Source organism: Bombus affinis, chromosome 3 (assembly GCF_024516045.1).
Source record: "Bombus affinis isolate iyBomAffi1 chromosome 3, iyBomAffi1.2, whole genome shotgun sequence".
Classification (NCBI taxonomy): domain Eukaryota; kingdom Metazoa; phylum Arthropoda; class Insecta; order Hymenoptera; family Apidae; genus Bombus; species Bombus affinis.
The window spans coordinates 115,831-136,440 of NC_066346.1; the positions used below are offsets into that span (position 1 = coordinate 115,831).

A 20,610-nucleotide genomic window follows, 5' to 3' on the forward strand; every position below is an offset into this window, starting at 1 on the left:
GTGCAATCCTGGTGCATCGTGGTGGATAGCGCGGTTAAAGTAGGGAGAAAAGACCTTGAGTCGCGTCACGTGACCACGAAGCTGCATGGGAGTTGGGTAGGGCGGTTGCAGAGGGCCTTGACCTTACCGTCGGCGTCGCAGCCATAGTTGTAACTACCATCGTCGTGGCCTTTGCGAACATCCGAGAAGAGGCCGATATAGCCGCGTGACGCTTCATTTTCCTACTTCTTCCCGTTTAATTCTTCCCGTTTTCCCGCTGGTCGGTTACACCAAAATTTCCACTCTTCCATGATATCCTACCGACTGATAGTTACCGCTATACGAAGCAATGTCGTCCGTCCGTCGAACAGATGTTTTTAAAAACTTTACAAGTGACAAGTTAGTAGTATGAAAAACATATATATATACAGGACCGTATACTCGAGATTTGAAGCGTATAATCTAACTTTGGGCGAAAATTGTATTTATTTAAATAACTTTCTAACGAACGTAACGTAACGTAACGAAAATAGAAATAAATTTTATACGAATAAAATGAAATTTTTATAGGATAAAATATACGATAGAAATGTATTCGCCCGAGTCGCATAGCTTTATGCGAAATTTAACGCGTGAGCGAAAATTAATTAACAAGAAAATTAATAAAATTAATAAAAAGCTAAAAAGAAAATTAAATAGAAAAATAGTTGGTCGTAGTATGTTTTACAATGTTTCTTGTCGCTTGCCCGCTTCATTTAGCGAATAGTTCTTACGGTATATGATATATACGTTACGAAGGAAAGAAAAGACTTGTATCATGAGTATTTCTGGAATATGTTCAAGGACTGAACGGTAATTGCAAAAGAAATAAAGTAATACGAAATTTATCAGTAATATGAGATTTATCATATACGCGTAGTTAGGAAAATTATTTTCTTTTTATCGTGCGATTCGGTCCTATCGTCTTATCCGCTTCGTCTGAAAACTATATTTTCTGAAACTGTATTTAAAGATAATACTTTCTGTAGAAAATGACAAAACCGAAACAACATTTTTTCTCCTTTCATATCTGATTAATAAATAATCTTAATCGTATAAAGATATATTATACGTTTTGCGTGCGTGCGTGCGTGTGTGTGTGTGTGTGTTTGAACGATATTGAAAATTTCTTCGCATCTTAGATAAATATTTGGTCGCTGTGATTTACAATACTCGATTTACAAAATAACCGTAGTAGTTTTTAGTTGGTTTAGTAGCGGTTTGGAACGAATTAACGACGAATCGATAATTGGAAGCAACGTTTAAGCGATACTTTTTTACGAGAAATCGGCGCGTTATAAATTTGCGTCTGTTAAAAGACATAGCAACGTGTTGCCTGGGCATACATAATTAACGGTATTGGTATCCAAGTTCTGTAACGGACAAAGAACGGAATTTCGTATAATAATTTTTGTTTTCCCTTGCTCGGTGCATTATATCGTGTTGCATGATCGCCGAGTTACAAACAAAAGATACGAGTACGAAGCGCGTTTATGTTTCCGCGCGAAGGTCGATCGGCGGTTCTGCGGGACCGGAAGTGGACCGGCCTTGCGGGACGGCCGTCGGTGCACGGTGCACACTAGCGGAACTTGGATGTGTGCGATCGCTTCTCAGACGCGCTCTGTAAACGTTCTTCGTACACTCGAATGCACTTTCTTACGACGCGACGTCTCGCTATGAAACTTGATATCATCTTGATAAGAATTACTCTTTTTTCGTTTCTCTTTCTTCGCACTTAAAAAAGCTTTATGCTCGTTCTAGATTTTAATTCTCATTCGTAATAACGTAATAATCTGTTTCTTCGTATCTTTTCTAAATAGAATTTGACTCTTGCTTCCAATATTGTACATTGCCGTAATAATTTTATACTTTTAATTCCTGTTAAGTTAAATCTAATGTTTCTATCGCGCCTTTTTAAATGCCTACTCTATTTACTCTTTACTTTACCACTTTACTTTTACTTTAACGTATACGATATCAGAGATATTCTCTTACTGACTATTTATTTTTAATTCTTGTTGAATTTCCAGAATGTTTGCACTCGCGCGTACACGACATTTTACTTGTCTACGTTATAAATCTAATATTATAAATAAATATAATATAAATAATAGTATATCTTGCATTAGTTTTATTAAATGTACTATATGGAGGAATAACTCATTTTTTCATGATATAAATATGTTTTGCTGCTTTTCTTACTTACTTTCGCCGACCAACGTTCAAATCGATATCAATTTCGATCAAAGTTCAAAAATCTTATTGTTTACGATATTTTTGATATCAATAACCGCATAGTTTCTCGAAAATGATATCCTGTTGCTAAATCAGCAACTCCTTTAAGGAGACTTTCTTCCGTGAACGTTGGAATTTTCAATTGCAAAACGGCAAGCTTCTGATTATTCGCTGTTTCTCCTCCCGAAATTAACCAATTAATTTCGAGTTGTACGTTTGTCGAATTTTTAATATTTTCTCAAATATTCTCGATTTTCTCAAGTAACGGGATGTTAACGGAATGAAGAAAATTTGTTTCTATGGGAATCAGCTGGTAGTCGATAATAGGGTATTTACGCGCGCCTGTTATGCCTTGTATACACAGGAACAGAAAGACACACAGGTACTGCACAATCGATATTCTCACTTTATATATCGTAATTTGATAATCGTTGAAGTTTTCTGTTGGCAGGCACGCAGGCACGCAGGCACGCAGTCACGCAGGCACGCAGGCACCACCGGTCGTTCTTCGATGTGCGAACGCACGCTAACGTGATTAATAGACGCCGAGTGAGAGAAAATAGAAATTATCTGGAAGTAGCAGCAGAGGCTGGTTGCTGGAGAAGGCAGAAAAGTTGTTCCCAAAATGCCGCAGGATTTCACGACTGTCCGAAGACTGCGAGTCACGTCACGAGCGTGTGACGAATTAACTAGCTGAGGATGTCGGAGCAAAACGGGCCCAGCGAGGGCCATGGACCGGGCCCAGGGCCGGGTCCTGGTTGGTGGCCAACCTCACAGACCTGGAAGACGAACTCCTGCACCGCTGCCTCCTCGTCCACTTGTTCAACCGTTCCAGACAACTCCGCCTCCGTCTCTGCCTCTTGCACCACCTCTACGTCCTCCTTGGCGACCACCACATCGGCCACCTCATCGACCAGCTGCTGTTCCTCCACCCCTGGCGGTGGACCGTCCTGCACGATCACCGCGGCCCGCTCTTCCGAAACGGGAAAGAACGTTTCTGTCACGACGATCAATGTACCCCCTAATCAGGACATGCACGATGGTAATCCTTTATTACAGAATATAGTTTTATATCGATACTTGAATTGTCACGCTTGTTGTGCGATCAAAGAGAGTACGGTAGAACGGATCACACGGTATAACGTGCTATCGCGTAACGAGATTGCAAAACAGCTTGAAAACACTGTATATGCAGTAGCTCGTGATAGTATTATGTTTGAACAGTTTTATCATAGAAATATTTCCTATCTGCCAGTGTATAAAAAAGGTACGTTACATATTTACTGCAAACATACATTTAGCTAAAGATTATCATAGTATTACTCTACTATTATATATCGATAGCCGTAATATCGATACTTGTAGTAAGCACATAGCGGCACTTGTCGTTATATAATTGCCGTTAAATATGTTACTTTTACTAAATATCTGTTTTCCTATATACTATATACTGTATATTGTATACTATATACTGTATACTGTATACTGTATACTGTATACTGTATACTGTATACTGTATACCATATGCGTATATAGTAAATATGTTACAACTCGTGTATACACTACGTTTTCAAATTTCTTCGAAACTTGACCGATATAATCGTGATAATGGAATCTCGTTACGAATTAATAGCTACAAATATTATAAATAGGAAATTTCCAAATATTTCGTATAATACGGTCGATATGTTCGTAATAGGTGTATAGAAGTCGTGGAATACTTTCGTGAGCCAATCTACGTATCTACGTGCATTTCGAAATTTCTTTTATTCGTTTATTATCAGCGTATTTTGCAAAGTCCGTAGAAGCAAATATAGAAAACATCGTACGTGTATGTATCTAAAGATATTAAGAATATCGGTGTTTAACCCAACAGAATGTCTACCACTACGTAGTACGTTTAATTATTTCAATTTCCTGTTACGAATAATTAATTAAGAATAACAAGTTTTCTTACACGTCATCTGCTAAACTAATCCTTCTAATTTGTGAAGAAAATTAATCCATTTTAATCGGAATAATAATAGGATCTATATTCGCGTCTGATCGTTCGAGCTTGAATTTCGATCGAGCTTGATCGTCAAATGTCTTGAAAAGTATTTCAAATTATTAAACTTATTATTAACAAATTATTGAATAAAAACTAATGGCAAATTAGTGAAGTAGAGACTGTACGAGGCTGGCAGAATATCGCCACGGACAATATATATATATAACGAGTACGAAATTGTCACAGAGTTATCTCTACTACTTGCTGAGATAACTGATCCAAGTCGTACGTTCGTATATTATCTAAGATGGGTATGAACGAATCATCGAAAGAAAAAATATAAAATTTCTACATTTATTGGAATATCTACTGTATATATAGTATCTGCTGTAGCAGAAAATGCTTGGTAAAACAAGAATCTTGCGATAGGCTGTTTGTTGGTATAGTTAGATATTAGGTATAACCGGATATTTCGATCTTAATTTCATCGAAAAAATATTTCGCAGTAGCTTCGGTGACCTGTTTTATAGAGAACGGTTTTATAGAAAGATCCATCGATCGGTGTATAAGAGAGAAATAATTTTTGGTCTCTCGGTTCTTGAATTGAGGATACAGAGTTTGGCCGATGTTTGGCCGAGGATCGTACACTGGATCGGAAATGGTATAATTTTGCCTAATGAAATTCTTTTCTATCTTATAGCTTACGCTACAGCCAATGATTGCGGTATTTTTAGCAGGAAATGTTCGCTTCGTCGTTTATTAGCCGCGATGAAACTGTTAAATCTGACGAAACTGTCTGATGGGATTTTCAGGCAAGGGTATATGCAAGTATCTTGGCGGCCAGAATGGCGTGACAGTATCGGTAGTGTCAAGCTGTGGCTCGATATTGGGATGTGGAAGCGCGAATGTTGTGTCTACCACGGGGATAGGCAGTAGCACCGGCACACAGAGTATTGGCATCGGAGTGAACATCCTTGACCAGAGCACGGCGGATGATGACGCGGAGGATAGCGACGTTGAGATAAGCAAAATCGACTTCCGAGGGGTGAATTTGCGTACGAAGAAGAAGCGAGACGTGTCTGGTAGTCAGAGTCAAAGCGGGGAGAAAATCGGCGATGGAGAGGTCGAGGATGGAAACGGTTGTTACGATGGAAGCGACGCGTCTCAGCAACAACCGGAGAGGCCCATGTCATGGGAGGGAGAGCTATCCGATCAAGAAATGTCTTCCAATACGATTACAAATCAAGTACGTGCCCTAAGTAACTTGCTATTATTTTCTAATCACTCGGTGGAGCTAAACCACTTGAAAACCAGCGTATAAGAACAGCGTAATAATCGGTAGACTGCAGCTCTTTTTTTAAGCGTTTCTTAGGATACTTGAAATTATCAACAACAACAACAACAACAACAACAAGTATGGTACTACTCGTTATAATATTTAGTTCGGAATGATAATAAGGACAATTAACGATGAAATCCAGTTAAATACGTAGGTTAACGATAGGCCAATGATAGGCCCGAGTACGTGCCAAGCAGGTTCCAACATGGCAGGTTCCAGCTAAATTTCAACTCTCTAAGAGCATCCGTTTCGAAAAAAATATCAGCGATACTTTCGGACAGATTCGTATTTATTTATTATATATTTAAGGATATATCTAAGGATAGAGTACTTTGAGAAGCGAAAAAGTACTAGGCTTCGAGCTAACCGAGTTTTTCGTCATTTTCCTAAATGAAACGCGTCTTTGGTATGCGCATTTTTATAAACGAAACTATTTATTTCATCACAGGATACACACGAGGACACGTCAATGGAGGGTGTTCAAGTATGTGGCGCGAGTCCCGGGCCAATGGAACAAAAATTTCCCATAAAACCAGAGCCAGATTTTCAGTCCAACCCAGGTTTCACATTTGGCTCTTTTCACGACACCGGATTACCTCTGAATCACGGCCAGCAAATACAACAACAGCAACAACAGCGCAACATTGAGAATCTTGAACAGACACAACAAAACGATTTGCCTCTTCTCGTAGGAAAATTACTTGGTGGTTACAATAGTTCGACTCCGAATCACAGTCCGGTGTTGAATCCTAGACACCATTTAACAAAGCATAGCCACACGAGATCGCAGGTAATACAAACCAGCGTGTTTCTTTAATTTTATCCTATTACACGTCCAGTATGAGCGTGTAAATTACGTTCGTCGAAACGTATAAGATAATAATAATAATTGATAATAGAACGGACATAGTCAGCTATTCTACTTTCTACTGTCCTATTTCTCGTAAAATAGTGAAACAGCGATTAATTAGGAAAATGCAAATTTATGCAACACGCAACGCGTAACTTGCCGATTCACTTGCATCGTTAGTTGGTCAATTATTGTGCAAAAGGAAAAGCTGTTCAATCTGTTTCTTCTTTAAATTGATATTTACGTTGCCGTTATATTCAAACGGAAAGTCAACCCGTTATTTCCTAATTAATATTTAAACGTAGGTATTTGAAATTGATAAATTTATAAAGGATACTGCTGTCTTCTGCAAAAACTGTTCATATTGAAACTATATTTTAGGAAAAACTTATAAATTATAAAATAGTATGTAATAATGTAGATTATAAAGCGTAGCACAAGCTGTACTTACTCGTATTAGAAAATAATATTATAATACCGTTAATACGCGTTAAGCAACCAATATCCTATACACGGGATTAAATACAAACGATAAAAATACCATTACCACGCCTCCTGACACCTTGAAAACTTTTCAGGTGCCGTCACCGGACTCGGCCATTCATTCCGCATACAGCGTATTCAGCTCCCCGACGCAAAGTCCTCACGCAACTCGCCACTCTCCCCTGGGCGCGGCAAGTCCAGTTCCATCTTCGTCGCTATCCTTGTCGCGACACAGTTTCAACAATTCCACTTCCTCGTTGTCGCTCTCGTTGTCACACTCCCTCTCGAGAAACAATTCGGACGCCTCGAGCAGCTGCTACAGCTACGGCTCTCTCAGCCCACCCACACACTCACCCGTCCAGCAACCGAGACATCCGCAGCATCATCAGCATCAAGTTGCTCAAGGAAGCCCGCTTCATCTGCCAGCAACCGCTTCTCCCGCCATTACTCATCACTATACTTCCTCTGCACCGGGTTCTGAGCTATCTCCAGAAGGACACGCTGCTACAGACGATCAGGAGGACTGTAGAATACCCTCGGCACCGTCTGGTATATCCACGAGGCAGCAACTAATAAATACCCCGTGTCCAATTTGCGGCGACAAGATCAGTGGTTTTCATTATGGAATATTCTCGTGCGAGTCGTGCAAGGGATTTTTCAAACGCACCGTCCAGAATCGAAAGAATTATGTGTGCCTTAGAGGCGCGGGCTGTCCAGTCACCGTTGTTACCAGGAAAAAATGCCCCGCCTGCAGATTCGACAAGTGCCTCAGTACGGGTAAGACGAGTGAAAGTTGTTGTCATGTTTATTCGTGGACTGGTTTTAGCTGGATAACCGATATAGATTTCAGATTATTTAAGATAATCGAGTCACGCATCTTTTATTCGTAGAATCATTCCAATAAAGCAACAACCGATTCGGATCAGCGTTGGTTTCGGATCAAGCTTAGGATCAATAGGATTATTTGAAACAAAGATCTTGCAACATTAGTTGGAAAAGTGCAATCCGAGATTTCCAGGCATTTTAAATAGGCATATTCTTTTTCTTCTACGTTTTACGTCGCATCGTTTGCAACATCGTTGGCGATCATCTTTAAGATAATTTATCACGTTCCTTGTATAATCCTGTAATGGATCATAGCTGTCTCTGGTTTTGTTATATAGTAATGGTAATTTGATGACGTTTAGTCTTTTCACGCGAGATTATTATTTTAGGCGTTTCGTACAGGCAATCCATAATTTTATCCATATATATATATATATATATATATGTATATATGTCGGGTTGGCGTTAAGATTAGAGTTAGGGTTAGGGGCGTGAAACGAATCCCCATTTGGATTAGACGTTATCGTTATGCAATAGAGTAGATATTTACTAGTGCAAATATGATTATGACAGAATTTGACAAGTAATCGCGATAATTAGATACTCGAGGAGCTAATGACAATGATCCTAGGTTCGATAACGAATCCGCGATCAACGGGATGATAGACGTACGTTCTCACAAAGTTCGGGTCTGACTCTTTGTTAACAAAACGTGAAATATTCACTGATCGTAAAGACGTTACTCTTTTCGTCGATGAGATAACACGAGAGAATGACTCTCCGTCCCCATGATGATGCCACCGAGGAAAAACTATATGGGGTGTATCTAAGGACACGAGATCCTCGGATTCGTCGAGAAAAGCCTTCGTTCGGAAGGTGAGGGAAATTGGCGTTGCTGCTAATTGGTCAATCTCCGTATCGGTGGTTAGAAAAAGATGCTAGCAGCCCTTGAGGGAAAGTTGCTAGCGGGAAGCGTCGTTCGTGGAAAAAATAGATTTCTCCTATCTTCCCGTAGTTGGGACAAAGACTATTTATCTGTTCGAAGGACTTTAGATAACTGAAACTTAAGATTTATAACGGGTCCTCCGGCCAGCTAAACATATACCGTGGAGATGCGTTGACATCTGGCAATCATCTTATCCGAAGGATAGAGTCTGCGTGTGGCGAGCCACGGGACAGAAACCGTTGGAATGTTTACTGTCGCGTGCCGCTACGACTATTTCTTTTAAGGAGAGCTATAGAATTACTCTGTGCCTTTGTTAGACAAATCGTTCATCCCTTGACCGCGGCTACGTTCGGCGACTGGTTATCGCCTCGAGCCCAAGCTCGCTATCACAAGTTTCGAACAATTACAACCGGACTGGATGACTACAATTGTTTAATTACAACTATGGTAGAATCTAGATTACAATGTTACGGGATTTTCCTAAAATGCCAAAGGGAAGGTTTCGGTGTTCCTTCATCTCCGACATATATATCCATAGTTTTATGTTATTTATATAATTTACCTCTGTGCTTCTTAGGTGTAGCCTTGGAGGCGTTTCCAAGCGAATAGGATAAATTATTATAGGATATTATTCGATACAGAATTTCAGATCTGATTCTTTCTTCGACCAATTCTATTCTATCGCAAGTGAGTGTCAGAACGTTGGTAAGAGATGTTGTCGTTGATAGCAATCAGGAACAGCGCGATGACTAAAAGTATTCCTTTAGCTGCGACTTGGATAGATCGATTTGTCAGGAAATTTGTTATAAAGGCTGTGTTCATTGATTTTTCGATCGACAAGAGTATTTACGACACCTGCAGGTCGACTTCCATATCGTATCGTGCGCTCTTTCAATGCCTATGCGTCACGCGCGCTTCCCTCAATGATAATCTAAAAGCTCGCACATAGTGTTGGTCAGCGCTGTCGCTTTCTGGTTAATGCTTATTGTTTATATTTGGTTTAAAAATCGCTACAACAATTGCCTTCCTCCGGTCGTTGGGCAAGATTCTGTGGATCCATATAATTGAAAGTCTTGAAGAGACGATTCGTTTCAGATGGGTGTGTTCTCAGGGCCTGAGATGGAATCTTTAGTTATTCCGAGATATTTTCCATTTTGAAATTCACAAAGAAACGGATATCGACGAGCTTCGCATGGAACCGCCATCATTTGTTTTTATCTGAATAACGCAAGTCGTTTCGTAAAACGTTTTCATAGTATGTTTTAATCGAAAAGAAGGATGGATAATAGTTACTATTGCTAGAATTTCTCTGAAAATGCGCTTGCGACCTCTCTCTCTCTCTCTCTCTCTCTCTCTCTCTCTCTTTCGTCCAAGTGTATATGCAAATTTTACCATTTGAAATCCTTAATATAAATCTTATTGCTTTGGGTCGTATTACTTGTACAGTGATATTATAGCCTGCGGTCCTTGGTAAACAAAGATTCGCGCTTCATAGCGCTTACGAATTGGATCACCTATTGCGGTGTCGAGAGACGAGATACTTCTGTATTTGGCAGTTTGCTTATACTTATACGCTTTTATAATTTATAAATTTCAACGTCTTAAACAACATATAAGAATTATTAATATTAGAACTAGACTTTTGAAGAAACGTAAATTATCAAACATACAAATTGGTACTAGTTATTTTACAAAATTGTGAGAATTGTGTAATTCTGATTATTGATAGGTATGAAGCTCGAGGCGATTAGAGAGGATCGCACCAGGGGTGGCAGAAGTACCTATCAGTGTACATATACTTTTCCGCCAAATTTTGTCGGTAGTCCTGCAAGTAACATGTCCAGCGACAAATTAGCTACCGGAGGAAATTGTAGTCCAGCTCCAGCTGGTAACGAACATCACTATCCGGCAAGGCACCATTCGAATCACTCCCATAAGATGCAAGTGGTACCGCAACTTTTACAGGATATCATGGACGTAGAGCACTTGTGGCATTACAATGATAACGATCGTATGACCGGGATTCAAAACGCAGGAACGAATCTTACTAGAAACAACGATTCAATGTTATTGAGTGTTAGAAGCAACGGAGGATCTGGAATAGAGAACGACACAGGTTCAGGTATTGAGTGTTCCTCCAATAGAACTACAGGAAATGGCAATCCTAGTAATAGAAGAGATAACAGATCATGCTCCAATGTTTCTAACGTTGTTAACGAACAACACGCTGCATCCGTTGGTAGCAGTTCTCAAATCAACAATACGAATTGTAATCCGACTCAACATCCTGATTTTTTGTCGAACCTCTGCAATATCGCTGATCATCGACTCTACAAAATAGTGAAGTGGTGCAAGAGTTTGCCGTTATTTAAAAACATTTCGATCGATGATCAGATCTGTCTGTTGATTAATTCTTGGTGCGAGCTACTGCTTTTCTCATGCTGCTTTCGCAGTATGAGCACTCCCGGTGAAATTAGAGTGTCTCTCGGTAAGTCGATTACACTGGAACAAGCTAGGCAGCTTGGCTTAGCGACCTGCATCGAGAGGATGCTTGCATTTACTAACAATTTGAGAAGGCTCCGAGTAGATCAGTACGAATACGTGGCGATGAAGGTAATTACTTTTCCTTCGTTTACTTATTCTCTGAGCTTTTTATTAACAAATGTTTTAACAGTGACAGTAATAGGCAGAGAGCATGATTAGTTATGAAAAAGTAAATTCAAAGTAGTAGCAATAAGAATCTTTTGAATCAGGCTTTCTTTCTGAAAATTTACCAATAAACGATAAAAATTAGCAATTAAATTTGAAAATTGTTAATAAAATTGTTCCTATTTTTCTTTCGCTCTTTTCTTTTAATCATTTTCATCTAAATACCTTATCATTCGCATAGAAACCTGGTAATAAATAGATTTTATAATAGTCTGACTGAATAAATCAGTATTATATTAAGGAAAAATATATTCTTGTACTTGACGTAACGATAGGTATATTGCCCAACTACGAAGAAATATAACCATGTAAACAGCTATATGAAGCCACAATATGAAGAAAACGTTATACGTTTTCTCCGACGAGTTTCTCCGACCTTCGAATGGTTTTGAATATTTTACCTGATATTTCAAACGATTTACTGAAAAATTACAGTAAAACGCGATATTCTGCTCGAAAGTCAATTTTACTGCTTTTACAGAAAACGTGCGAAACAAAAAGAAAAAGGGAGTAACTGTATTATACGATATTATTCTTTAAACGCTTGAAAGCTTTCTTCAAGCTGTTTAGTTAGCTGTGAAAAGTGTATATCGATATGCTATGTGGATTGATTCTTTTGACAGATACTGCTATGTTTCTATAGTTGGGCTCGTCAACTTGAATCACTGTTATTTTAGAAGATAAAAACTAATTTATTTCATATTTTTCATTTTATCGTGTCAAAAAGAAAAGAAAGAAAAAAGAAAACAACTAACATTCTATTTTAGGCATTGTAACATCATTTTTACAACTTTTAATTTCTCATTCAAACAAATTTAACACTCCGATGGCGACGCGATGTCTGGATCCATTCGGCTCGTCATTCTACACAATTCAGCAAAGGTAAACAAACGACTCGAAAAGGAAAAAGATGTTACACCTGTTTCGAAAATAACAATAACTCTAGAGTAAAATGTAATAACTGTAATAAATGTAATATATATCTAGCGTACACACAAAAATTAAAACGTTTTGTATGCATCGTGCAGCATCGTAATAAACCTTATTTGCCTGCGGTAGCCTTCTTTTTTATTCCATCATTGATTATTGTCACTCGTATCGTGACTTGTAGACGTAAGAAAATAACCATTCTATGATGAAAAGCTAAATTCTCATACGAGCGTACATTGGGATCCGGAGAGACAGAGGCAATGACCCACGCGAGCCCCTTGGCCGCCCGCCCTCGGAGTGTTAATTGAAAGTTATGCTATAACCGAATAACTAATACACACTGATTATAAAACTAACACGTTTCATTTTTATCATTTATAGGTAATAGTACTGTTGACCTCTGATACGAGCGAACTGAAAGAACCTGAAAAAGTTAGAGCATCTCAGGAAAAGGCTTTACAAGCGTTGCAACAATATACTATCGCAAGGTACCCAGAAATGCCTGCTAAGTTTGGCGAATTATTATTGAGAATTCCAGATTTACAAAGAACATGCCAGGCAGGAAAGGAATTATTAAGCGCTAAACGTGCTGAAGGAGAAGGCAGCTCGTTTAATCTGTTGATGGAATTGTTGAGAGGAGATCACTGAATTATTATTACCACATTGAACAATGCCGTAAGTTAATTATTAAATTTATAAAACCGATATATAATATATGGTATAAATGGTATATCCTTTAATTAATATACAGAATTTTCACTCTAGTACGGATATGGCCAAGCTTTAACTCACCTATCGTAGTGGAAAATTTATAATAGTGGTAGTAATACCGTCGTCCACTCTATCCGATCAATTTTGATCGTGCACCTGAATTAGTTTTTAATACAAATAAATATTTACCAAAGTGTAACACTTTTTTAGCACTTTTTTAACTCTTATAAACTTTGATGTTTCGATTCAATTGTTATCAACCTCTAGATAAAGTTCCGTTATTTTCTGCCTATTTGAATATTATTTCATTATAATGTTAAATTTGATATTTATTGCCACATTGTTCCACACCTACGAACCATTTTATTACTTGTACCAGTAACATTATTTCTATTTTTCTTTTTTTTTTTTTTTTTTTTTTTTTTTTCAAAAATATTAGAAATTATTAGGATTTCGTTATTAGGATTTCTATCCTATATGATAAGTTTATCGATATATAGATCTATTTACAATGGATTAAACAGAAAACGATGGTTATTTAACTTGAACTAAATACACTAATATGCTATAACTAAGACGATTAAATGGGTAATTCACAACTCACAATTAATAGCTTACAACTCGTAACAACTCGGCAACTCCTCGACTCTTCACAACTCGACTCTCGACTCACGACTCTCCAACTCGACTCTTCACCACTCGACTCTCCAGGTAACGACCACCCGCCCCCCGCCCCCCGCCCTCCGCCCCGGTAACAATTCCCCGGCCCTTTTGGCCTAACGGCACTTGGGCTTTCTCGTAATATCGTTTATGGTTCACCCGATATTTCTTAGGCTATTTGTCCACGTTACCACGTTTCTGTGTTCATACACATGATCATACATTGCGCGATCGTGCAAAACTGCTGATTATTATCTGATTAACTTTTCTTTTCTTTTTTTTTTTTTTCCTTTCTTTTTTTCTTGTTACATTATACTATCACAAATAGCTAAGAAATTGTATAAACTATTAATCCTTTGCACCGCGAATTTTATTTCAATTTCGTTACCAGCAGCTCCCAACGTTTTTAATTGTTTTATTTGAAATTTACTTTAACTAAGATATATAAGAAATAAGACAATTGAAATAAATAAAGGAAGAAACAAATTCACTTAAATACCAGTTTTATTCCCACTATTGTTGTATTTTGTAATATTTACAAAATTTGATATATCTCGAAACAATTTCCAGGATGCAAACCTGGTTTTCTTTCGCACGTTTCACGAAAAAAGTATGGGACTGAAAGAATATCGAGTGAGACTCGACAAAGGTGTTTGTCAGATACAAAACTGATGTCGTGTCACACTCGACATAGGAGTGCAAAGGGTTAAAGTAATAGCAAATACAAACCTATTTAGGAAAATAGATCTTTTACTATATATTATATAGCTCGAATGATTTTTTCAGATTCCACGCTTATGAGGTCCATAAGTTCAGGGAATCGGATGTATTAAATAATGAAGGAGTAGCGGAGATGTAAACAAAACCATAAGCATCGCAGTCCACGATACATTAGTTCTGGGTGAAGGGACTACATTCTTGTAAGACTAATTAGAGGTTCACCGTTTAATGCATAAAGCGAATGAGAAATGATGTTTCGTTTCTCTATATTTTTTTGTTTTTGTTCTTTTTTTTTTTTTAAATTGAAATTACTTTCACGGGGATGTTGCATAATACAACTCCACCTTGAAACATAACGAATTTCGAAGCGGCCTATGGTATGCTCGAAATATTCAGCATGCATATTTCTATGCAAAAGAGACTGAAAGTATAATTGAAGCAGAGATGCAGAGCATTTACTTTTACAATAATATCGATGTACAGAGATAGAAAGATAGAGATAGAGAGATAGAGAGATAGAGAGATAGAGAGAGAGAGAGAGAGAGAGAGAGAGAGAGAGAGAGAGAGAGGGAAAGGAAGAGTGAAAGAGAGCACGAGAGAGAGAGAGAGAGAGAGAGAGAGAGAGAGAGAGAGAGAGAGAGAGAGAGAGAGAGAGAGTGAGAGTGAGAGTGAGAGTGAGAGTGAGAGTTGGTATCAAATAGCATAAAAATGCTAAATTTTATTAGGTAGGTTCAAGTAAACGACGAATACAGAGTTTTAACCTTGATAATTATTATTACTATTATTATTATAGTAAGACAACCAGTATTTTGTATTGTTCTGCGCTTACTTAAAAATAAGACATAGAATGATGTCTTATGTCCCGGTAATGGAAGTGTACTTAAAACATGAGTCGACCAATTGTTTACTTATAGAGCAGTTAATCGTGTAATAATTAATAGGTAATAACATTTAGCTTATCAACAGAACATTATAATTTTTATCTATTACACAAATACATTTTTTTTTTTATTCTCTGTACGTTTTAATAACACACCGGATGAAAGACGTACGTACGATTTCGTACGATAGCTCGATACGTACATATCTTTTTAAACCGCGCGAAACGATTTCTGATATTCTTTTTCTTGTAAATGAATTTTATTTTGAGACGCACGCGTTTCCAAATTCTATGTTACATTCAGTGAAATTTTTGTCGGATTTTTATAAAAATGACGTTTGTTTGTTATTAAAATTTTACGATTATTTTATTGTTTATAAACTAAGACAGTTTACGTTTGGTTTATTATGTTTATGTAAAAAATATATATCCTTTGTCGTAATGAAACTAGAATGTTAGTACCAGTGATTAAGGATTTTTATAAAAAGTGAATATTATGAAAATTATATTCGCGATATTTGGAAAGTTCAATTATATTCGTCGAAAGTTACATTATCGAATGTTAATTAGGAAAAGTTAATTTGTTATTCGTTTAATATCATTGTTGAAGAAAAAATATGAAATGAAAATTATTAAATTATTATAGAAGTTATAAAAGTATAATGAAAAATTGCGCAAATTCTGTTGTAAACTGGTGCAATTTCTTATTTTGAGTAAATGTAGAAATTTTTTTATAAAAAATTAGTCGTAAAATGGACGAGCTGGAGCTTCCTATTTAAAACGAAGAATACTCATGTCTATCGTTGGTACTATAACGAGACTGTCATATCATCAACGCATTATTTTATTAACACAACAATTATGTTTCTTTTCTTTATGATTCATCGATAAGAATATTACAACATGCAATATTTAATCTGTAATGTAACTTGTAAGAATCGTCTTCCCATCTTTATAACAGATTTCCTTGTGCAGAGAGTGTAGGTTGACCTGTTCTATATACAGAGTGTTCAATAAATATGATAAAAGACACGATAAAGACATTTTCGATCATTTTGATTTCAATCGTACTATCACGATACAGCTGATACAAGTTTGCTTTTAATATAATATTCAGATATTTAATGAAATAAACCTCGTATTTATCAATTTTAATGAAACACTCTGTGTAAACATACATATTGCGCGCATCGTGAAACATTTTGTTAGTAAAAAAAGTTTAGTTTCCTCGTCGAATATCAAATTCTTATTGTGCTTCTCGTTGAAAAAATATTCGCTTGTTAGTCATCTAACGCGTTACGTCCTCTTCAGGTTCCAATACCGTATAATTTTTCGCAATAAGATTTTCTTCCCTGTAGAGGCCAACTTCTCTATTTCCAAGGAATCTTTTTAAATAGTTCTCACTTAGTATTTGAATAACGAAGAAGATTAAAGAAAAAGCTTTTAGCCATAAATATATCAATGACGATACAACTTATCTGAATCTAGTAGTAACCTAGTGAGAAAATAATTCCTGCAAACATTGTTTTGCTATAATTATTTATTGCCATTGTAATTATTCGAAAGAAAGGAAAAGCTATATTGCGGCGAAAAATACAGAGTATTTTTTAAATTACGCAGTAAAGAATGTGTACGGCATTCGGGTTACAATTTTTAATAACCAACTATGTGTATAAATAGAAATTCGCCCGTTAAAAAAAAAGTATTATTAGTACATTAGTTAGTGAAATACTATGAAAAAGATTACTGAAATATTTGTGCCTTCGATAAAATTTAGTATTTTAATCGTTTCGTAATTACTGCGAGGTAGACACGAGAAGAATTATATTAAGAACATCGCGTAGAGATAATATAATTATATAAAACCAACGACCGACAGTCTGATTAAAATTATTAGTCAATGAAGCATTCTTTAACGATTATCTTTAATGATTATCGAACTTTCGATAAGCTTATTTCTCTGTTTCAAAGAAACTGTAAACCATTCAAATGCTTCTCTAACATCCGTCTTTGATTCGATATTGAAAATTTCCTCTATTTCGTTTTATCGATCGATACCGAGCGAAATCGAAAAAATATAACTATATCGTGTATCTTGGCGTACATTACATTTTACATCTACCATATAATTAAACTATCTTTTAATCATACATTGAATAAAGAGAAAATCGATTGGTAGCTAAAACAATTATAATGATAAAATTTAACCGATAAAGTGTTTCACTCTAAATTAGTTTATGTCGATTATTCTGTATATGGTAGTGCTAAATTTTAATCAACTATTTATATGAAAGAATTGAAATTTATTTTAGATCGGAAGTTTTCTACCAATTACAAGGAAATATAAATTATATGACGCTGCTGTAAATATAAAAGTACAGAATATTAGTTTTCTGTAACGTATGTATAAAAGATAGAGAGGGACAAAGAGATTGATGAGTCTGATAAACGAATAAATTTAAACGTAGGAAAAAGGGAAAACAAAGAAAAGTACGTGCACGAGAAAGAAAATATCTGTGAATGCGTAACATTAATTTAATTTAAGCGAAAGTGCACGGAATAAAATTATAATGACGTTAGATTTATATTTAACTCGTTAAAAAGATAATCGATTGTGATCTAAATTTGATAAGAAAGAAAAAAAAAGAAAAAGAAGAAAAAAACAAAGGAATATGTGCAGACGTTTATAGCTTGATCAACTTTGTTTCATGTCCACTCAACTATGACGAAAACTTTAGTTTAAGCACAGTTTTATTTAATTGATCCTCGATTAAAACTTCAATAATAACAATAATATTAATAATCGTCTTCCGTTTGCAAACATATATTATAGTATTAATTATATAACAACAATGATAACAAAATTGGTCAAAATTTCTTCCCCAATCGTGACGATATACATATACACTGGAAATAGTCGAATTCATTGATATACATCGATCAAAGAGCTTAAATACAGTACATTGTAACGATTAATACACATATATGTACATGTGCGTGTTGAAACTAAAGAAATCGTATGCTAGAAATAACAAATATTATTCGCGCATAGTTTAATATGTAATCTTTAATAGGATTGTCAAACGCAGCGGTGAAAATTTTTATATCAGACGCAAACATATTAATGAACTTTATATCATGCACGATCAACTGACTTGCATTTATTTTTCTTCCTATACTATAGTATTTCCCTAGTGTTTTGTTTCTAATAATCCTTTTTCTTTTCATAAGTTTTCATAAGAACACGTCATCGTTTCTCTAACACAGGCTGTAAACGACTTTGATTATCGACAAAACTATTTGCTTGTCAAGTCAGTTAATCGGAGATTGCGAAACCAGATTGCGAAACTATTATAATCACGAAAATACTTCGTATTCCCAATATAGAAAGATGGCTATTTAAACGCAATTAGAGGATAATTTTATACATACAACATGTTCAATACGAAATAAATAAATTTTTATAAAGTATCGTATTCTGTTCTTACTGTTGAATTAATTTCCGATATTTTCCAATTCAAAGGTGTAATTCGATTCTTATTTAAAATTAACATTAAAGAAAATCAATTTTAATGCCCCGGAAATTGTTTCTTATATATGTTATTCTTTCAAATAATTTTCCTCAAAATTCTTCATACCTATTTATATTTACGATTTATATTTACGATTTATTATATATATTATATAATATATACATATATATTGACATATATATATATATATATATATATTGACTCTTGACTTGTAAATCAGAATCCATCGGTCGGTAGAGGCGACCACTAGCTGTGCAAATATAATTTTAGTCGGACCGCGATAATCTTCATTCTTATAAAATATATTCAAGTCGAGACGTTCCTTATGGTTATCGTTACATCAGGTAAAAAACTGGGAAAGTCGGGTTTTTTCTTATGATCAACGGTCATTTTCACCGGCAAGCGACCGGTGGCGGGCCTCTGCCACGTCATCGCAAATGAGAACTTTTTTCGTGCGTTGACCAGTCAATGTCTTGACTGGTTTATCAGTCATCTGTTTAACTTATATCTATACGTACCGAGCGTAACCGTCTATGTCTACAAAGTTGTCGGAATAAAGTGTATATGAAGTAACCTGTTACTTCAGTGTTATAATCAGTTCAACCACCTCTATCATCCTAAACGAAGTAGGGGATCGATCGTTTCGTGGCGTCTAATGATTATCTAATCGTAACGGGAATTTACGACTCTCGTTGACGCGATCTATCGCGACCGCTAACGCTCCAACAATATATCTTTATACTTTGCATTGTATAAATTGAACAAATATGAAAGATGGATAATAAATTTATTGGATAATAAATAACAGTAAATATTAAATATATGCGAAAAATATCTGGAATCCTGAGAAAAATCAGATTCGTATATCAATTTTACATTGCATATAAATATTAATGACATTTTCATTAAATTTGAAGTAAAAAAATTAGAGCCGTAAATATGTAAAAAGTTTCTCTTCTCAAATGTTCATATTAACATCTCTACTATGTAATAACTATCCTCATAGGAATAAGAAAGTAATAAAAATATTTTAAACAATAATACATACACATAGTTATGTATTTGAAGTCTAAGAAACTTTCTACTCTAAATTATATGTTTTTAGTATGGTATATAGATATGGTATATAATATAATCTTTATAAAAAATATATGCAAGTATATGTAATAAATAAGGATAAGGATAAAGCATTATAACAAAATATGAATGGTAAAGCCAAGGGTGGAAGATAATAATTGATAAGAAAAGAGTATAATTCCATAAACACGTCAGTTATATGAGCATAAGGTTATTGAAAGTAATACTTGTAATGCAAATTATAATTCGTATATTTCAATTACAATTCAAGGTATATAAAGTAATGAGTGATAACTGGTAGAACCAGCGACTCTACTCGTTAACCTAGAGCACGATCGTACATACGCATAGAGACATAAAGATTAAGTACACGGTCATATATTACCGTATAAGCGGATGCGACATGGAAATAGAAAGATAACGCTGTGTAGAGGCCCTTTCTGTTCTTGTCTAATCCGGCATACACACTGACGCTACTCGTTGATAATTATTACACTACATATTTACTCGAAGAACGTGCATGCGTTATAAGATAAGAACACAAGGGCCCTTTATACAACGTTCTCTTCCTATTTCTATATTGCTTTTTCAATTTGTTCACACACTCTCGCATCTTTTTATCCCTATCTCTATGGTCGAAATCTGTTTACATGATCCTTTTTTACTAGCTGTTAGGGAAATTTTGTATCTAGCTCTAACGAGTT

At 35.8% G+C, this 20,610-nt stretch overlaps 1 protein-coding gene across 6 annotated transcripts in view; it reads left to right on the top strand.

The window, feature by feature from the left end:
* Positions 1 to 18,767, top strand: part of LOC126914631 (nuclear hormone receptor FTZ-F1 beta) — a 32,107-nt gene extending 13,340 nt beyond the window's left edge. The window contains exons 2-10 of one of the 6 annotated variants that reach the window (XR_007709750.1): positions 2,705 to 3,295; positions 5,056 to 5,489; positions 6,031 to 6,372; positions 7,011 to 7,692; positions 10,416 to 11,299; positions 12,707 to 13,000; positions 13,650 to 13,747; positions 14,267 to 14,407; positions 14,483 to 18,767. Coding sequence is in view for 1 of the 6 variants with exons in the window: in XM_050718793.1 (XP_050574750.1) it covers positions 2,953 to 3,295; positions 5,056 to 5,489; positions 6,031 to 6,372; positions 7,011 to 7,692; positions 10,416 to 11,299; positions 12,707 to 12,973 (2,952 nt within the window). In the remaining 5 variants the exon portion in view is untranslated. Of the gene's footprint in view, positions 1 to 2,515; positions 2,636 to 2,690; positions 3,296 to 5,055; positions 5,490 to 6,030; positions 6,373 to 7,010; positions 7,693 to 10,415; positions 11,300 to 12,706; positions 13,001 to 13,649; positions 13,748 to 14,266; positions 14,408 to 14,482 lie in introns of those variants that run through there. The other 5 variants (XR_007709752.1, XR_007709751.1, XR_007709749.1 and 2 more) reach the window with 5 other exon arrangements.
* The last annotated feature ends 1,843 nt before the right edge of the window (positions 18,768 to 20,610 follow it).